The sequence below is a fragment of the Gossypium arboreum genome, chromosome 9, assembly GCF_025698485.1.
Source record: "Gossypium arboreum isolate Shixiya-1 chromosome 9, ASM2569848v2, whole genome shotgun sequence".
NCBI classification, from domain to species: domain Eukaryota; kingdom Viridiplantae; phylum Streptophyta; class Magnoliopsida; order Malvales; family Malvaceae; genus Gossypium; species Gossypium arboreum.
The window spans coordinates 72,909,338-72,912,993 of NC_069078.1; the positions used below are offsets into that span (position 1 = coordinate 72,909,338).

A 3,656-nucleotide genomic window follows, 5' to 3' on the forward strand; every position below is an offset into this window, starting at 1 on the left:
GATTGGGATAGACACGTATAATGCAATTTTTTTCTATTTTTTATTATTTCAATATTAATATATTTTTATAAATATTTACAGTGAATAATGATAAGAATTTTGCTTTAAATACAACTGAAAAAAATATAAACTATAAAATTAAAATTAAAATAAAGATTGAATATTCACTACAAAAATCGATCCAACAATCAAAATACACTAACATTTAGCTGAAATGTATACCACTAACATTCAACTCAATGTAAAAAAGTAAACAAATAAAAAAACACCTAAGGCGACGGACATTGATATTGATGTTGTACTACAAAAAAGCTAATACAGTTTGAAACTGCAACTTTAATTCCAAGAAACTCTGTTGATCTCTTATTTCTACAAAAGTAGCCCCAAGTAGTGAAATATATCCAGATCCAAGTATACCATATACCCTAACAATCCATTTTGTTTACTACCTAATTGTAACATATGCAGTTTTTTCTCTTTTCACCTTTATTGCTTCTCGACTCTTGGCTATATTTAGCGTTATCCCTCGAGCCCCAACCTTGCTGTAAGCCAATTGCCGACTTCATTCATCTCTTTAGGGATTGTGTAATGACCAATCCTGTACAAACCGGATCAAAAACTTAAAACTTTGTCTGGATTTGCATTCCCTTTAAGATCAAAAGGACTGAGAATACACTTTTGAAGAAAACAATCCATTGGAAGTTAATATGAGCTTTATGCATGAGGTGAGAGATCATAAACAGTGTTGGCTTGTATGCTTGTATGCTTTTATGGAATAAATGTTGCAAATCAAAGTATTTGCATTGCTTATATGCTTTTATGCTGTGAGAAAAGATATAATTGCCAGCACAAAAGGGTTGGCTTAATCTACATCATTGTCCACCAAAATTAAAAAAAGAAAAACTCAGAAATAATAAATCACCTTTCACCAAGAAACATAGGAGATGAAGTAAAAGGCTTCGCTAATATAGCACCAACAGCCCACATATCTGTAAACGCTACTATTATCAGACATCATTCAAGCAAAATTTTACAAAGGCTTCAATAAGCTAATGAAATAATTCAGTGATCTCTCTAGAAATCACACTCTAATTTTGTAAAGGGACTTCCCCATCTACATATATCAGAAAGAACTATCATGCATTGGCTCAATTCCTTTTGTCTTCCATTTATTAGGGGCATCAGATAAGATGAACAGGAGAAACGAGAATACTTTGTTTACCAGGGGTAACATACTCAAATGTTGCAGGGTTGTATTAGAGAACTTGTGCATGAAGTTCCAAGGGCTCCAAATGGTCATGCGAAACTGAATCTGCCTCATCCCTAAGATTCCTGCACCAAAAAAGAGAAATATAATCACTTGCTTACACCTAAGATTGGCATAATTAATCATTTAATATTCCGTTGTTTGTTACTTTTTTTATATTTGGCTTTTGTTTATGGGAAAAAAAATAAAAAATTTCTGAAAAGTCAAAATTACAGTTATTTAACATAAAACGCATAATTTTACTTTCATCTTTTTCATAAATGATAGAATCGTATATGCTCTCTCTATATAAATCGTTCTTTCAAACGAGTATAATTTTACCTTTTAACAATTTTGAACAGAAAATATAGAAAACGGCGAACTCTGAACAACAATTAAATCAAATAGCAACTATGTGGGAGCTTTAACCAATAAATTCAAATTATTCAAAAAAAAAAAAAAAGAAGAAGAAGAGATAAAGCTTATATAATTAATAACAATGTCAAAGACTTAGAAGTCCAAATATTTTCTTTCAGATTTCACTGCATTGAGAAAACACTAAAAAATTGAGCTAAAATTTCAAATTCACCAGAATTTTAAACACTTACAGATATGAAACGTTAGTTTAGTGAAGTAGATCAGCAATTCAACTAGCCTGAGCTTTAATTTGAGGTCGGTTTAAAGACCTAGAAGCTCAACAGCCGGGTCGTCAAATAGCCAAAGCCCAGATCCGAAGCACCACAGGAAACAGGCGACGAAGGAAGCGGCAAGCACTACGCCACCTCGGAGTGGATGGTGTGTGGTTTGCATAAAAAACCACCATTAGTAGGATATAATGTTAGCTTCACAGAAGTTATTACATAAAAAAATTCTCTTATATGCCAAAAATAAGAAAAATGAAAAGTTTTTTAAAACTAAATATATTAAATTGAAATTCGGTTCTAATCATCTATTAACAATTTATTAACAAGTCGAAATCTTTTTAAACTATAGAGAACAGAGACATAGAGAGAAAACCTGTAGTTCAAAACCAGTAAATACCAATTCTTATACCAATAGTTGGCCAAAACGTTAAGAGTACACCATTTAGTAAATTCAAATTGATAAACATGCCTATTTTCTTAAAAAATCCAATAAATAGTGTTCAATAGGTTTTCTTTTTTAAATGATGTACTATTAGCCATTTGAACCTACCAAAAATATTGTCAACCAAAAATATTATAAAAGTAAAAAGACTAAATTATGCCAAATAAAATTAAAAAAACTGAATCCCAAATTTCAACATAATAAAGGGTCTAAAACCATAATTAGATCACTAAAATCAGGCTAGTTGTAAAAATATTGTTCAATTTTGCCTGTGCCTGCATTGAACAACTACTAAATATACAAGCATTTTACTCATCTTAAGGATTTGGGACTCAGATAATAAATTACTACTTTTTCTTTTTCATTTTAAGAAAAAGACATGATTTGTCTTTCATTTGCAATACTACTGACTTAAAGGGATGATCACTCCGCGCCCCCCTTAGATCCATAGTAGGGATCAGCAGTTGGTATGAATCTTTCATATTCATTGTGTCTATATGGCCTGACTGGAATCTGCAAAATTCAAAGTTTTGATAGTTTATTTGTAAAATAAAAATTTCCATGATATGTGATAAAACTCAAAAGCAATTACGAAAAACAATATTAGTTACATAAATCACTATCAGTCACTCTCCTATACTGATTTTTGAGAACTATTTCTATTGTAAGTTTCTTCCAGATAACTAGTAAGAGAAGTCTCAAAGGAGAAATTGTATCCAGAATCATGAGAAACAAAATAAGATACCTGTTTTGAAAGGGACAAGCTTGTATACCCAAGCTTTTGGTACTCAACCTTGAACTGGAAAACTGATATTATCTGCGAATTCAGTTGAATAATCGGAGGGAAGAAAGGAAGAATAGAAGAAGAAGAGAAGGAGAAAGAGAAAAAATTGAGAGGAGAAAACCAACAGAAGGAAAATGGCATGTTTTTTCATAGGAGGTTAAAAAGGTACAGCCAAAGCAGATAACAGCTATCCAAAGCAAAAAGACAAAATTTACCGTTTCGTTTAAACAATCCTCAATATACTGAAATAGAAATTAAACTAAACGCAGTGTTTAACAACTAACAATTTAGAAACTAAAAACAAATCAAAATTGGCAGACTTGAAAACGTGAACTCCATTTGGTCTATATTAGATACTCCCTTCTTGAATAGGATCCTTGTTCTCAAGGATCAAAAGCAGGGTACCTCTACTGTAATTCTTGTAAGTCCTCCCATGTTGAGTCTTCTGGAAATGTGTTGAACCATTCAACCAGCACCTCTGTAGCAGCTTGATTCCCCTTCTCGATCATCCTTCTGTCTAATATTCTCATGGGTTCCTTG

At 31.8% G+C, this 3,656-nt stretch overlaps 1 protein-coding gene across 3 annotated transcripts; it reads right to left on the reverse strand.

The window, feature by feature from the left end:
* Nucleotides 1-204: 204 nt before the first annotated feature.
* On the reverse strand, nucleotides 205-3,310 carry LOC108454504 (uncharacterized). 3 transcript variants are annotated; one of them, XR_001866729.2, is made up of 5 exons: nucleotides 3,078-3,310; nucleotides 1,855-2,845; nucleotides 1,237-1,332; nucleotides 923-989; nucleotides 205-598 (listed from the first exon to the last, which is right to left on the reverse strand). XR_001866729.2 is itself a non-coding variant. In XM_053019291.1 (5 exons), exons 2-5 carry the CDS (start codon nucleotides 2,054-2,056, stop codon nucleotides 520-522), a joined length of 357 nt encoding a protein of 118 aa, XP_052875251.1. In that variant the 5' UTR covers nucleotides 2,057-2,845; nucleotides 3,078-3,301; the 3' UTR covers nucleotides 205-519. The 3 variants fall into 3 exon arrangements, 1 of the variants encoding a protein (XP_052875251.1); XR_001866728.2 differs by having other exon boundaries at nucleotides 1,223-1,332; XM_053019291.1 differs by having other exon boundaries at nucleotides 1,237-1,323; nucleotides 1,933-2,845; nucleotides 3,078-3,301.
* Nucleotides 3,311-3,656: the final 346 nt, after the last annotated feature.

Bases quoted from the DNA above. Each gene is read 5' to 3' on its own strand.
- LOC108454504 (XM_053019291.1), bottom strand. From the start codon at position 2,056: ATGCAAACCACACACCATCCACTCCGAGGTGGCGTAGTGCTTGCCGCT. The intron at 990-1,236 runs GTATGTTACCCC...TAGCGTTTACAG, and splicing joins TACAACCCTGCAACATTTGA to ATATGTGGGCTGTTGGTGCT. The intron at 599-922 runs GTGATTTATTAT...CGGTTTGTACAG, and splicing joins CCTATGTTTCTTGGTGAAAG to GATTGGTCATTACACAATCC.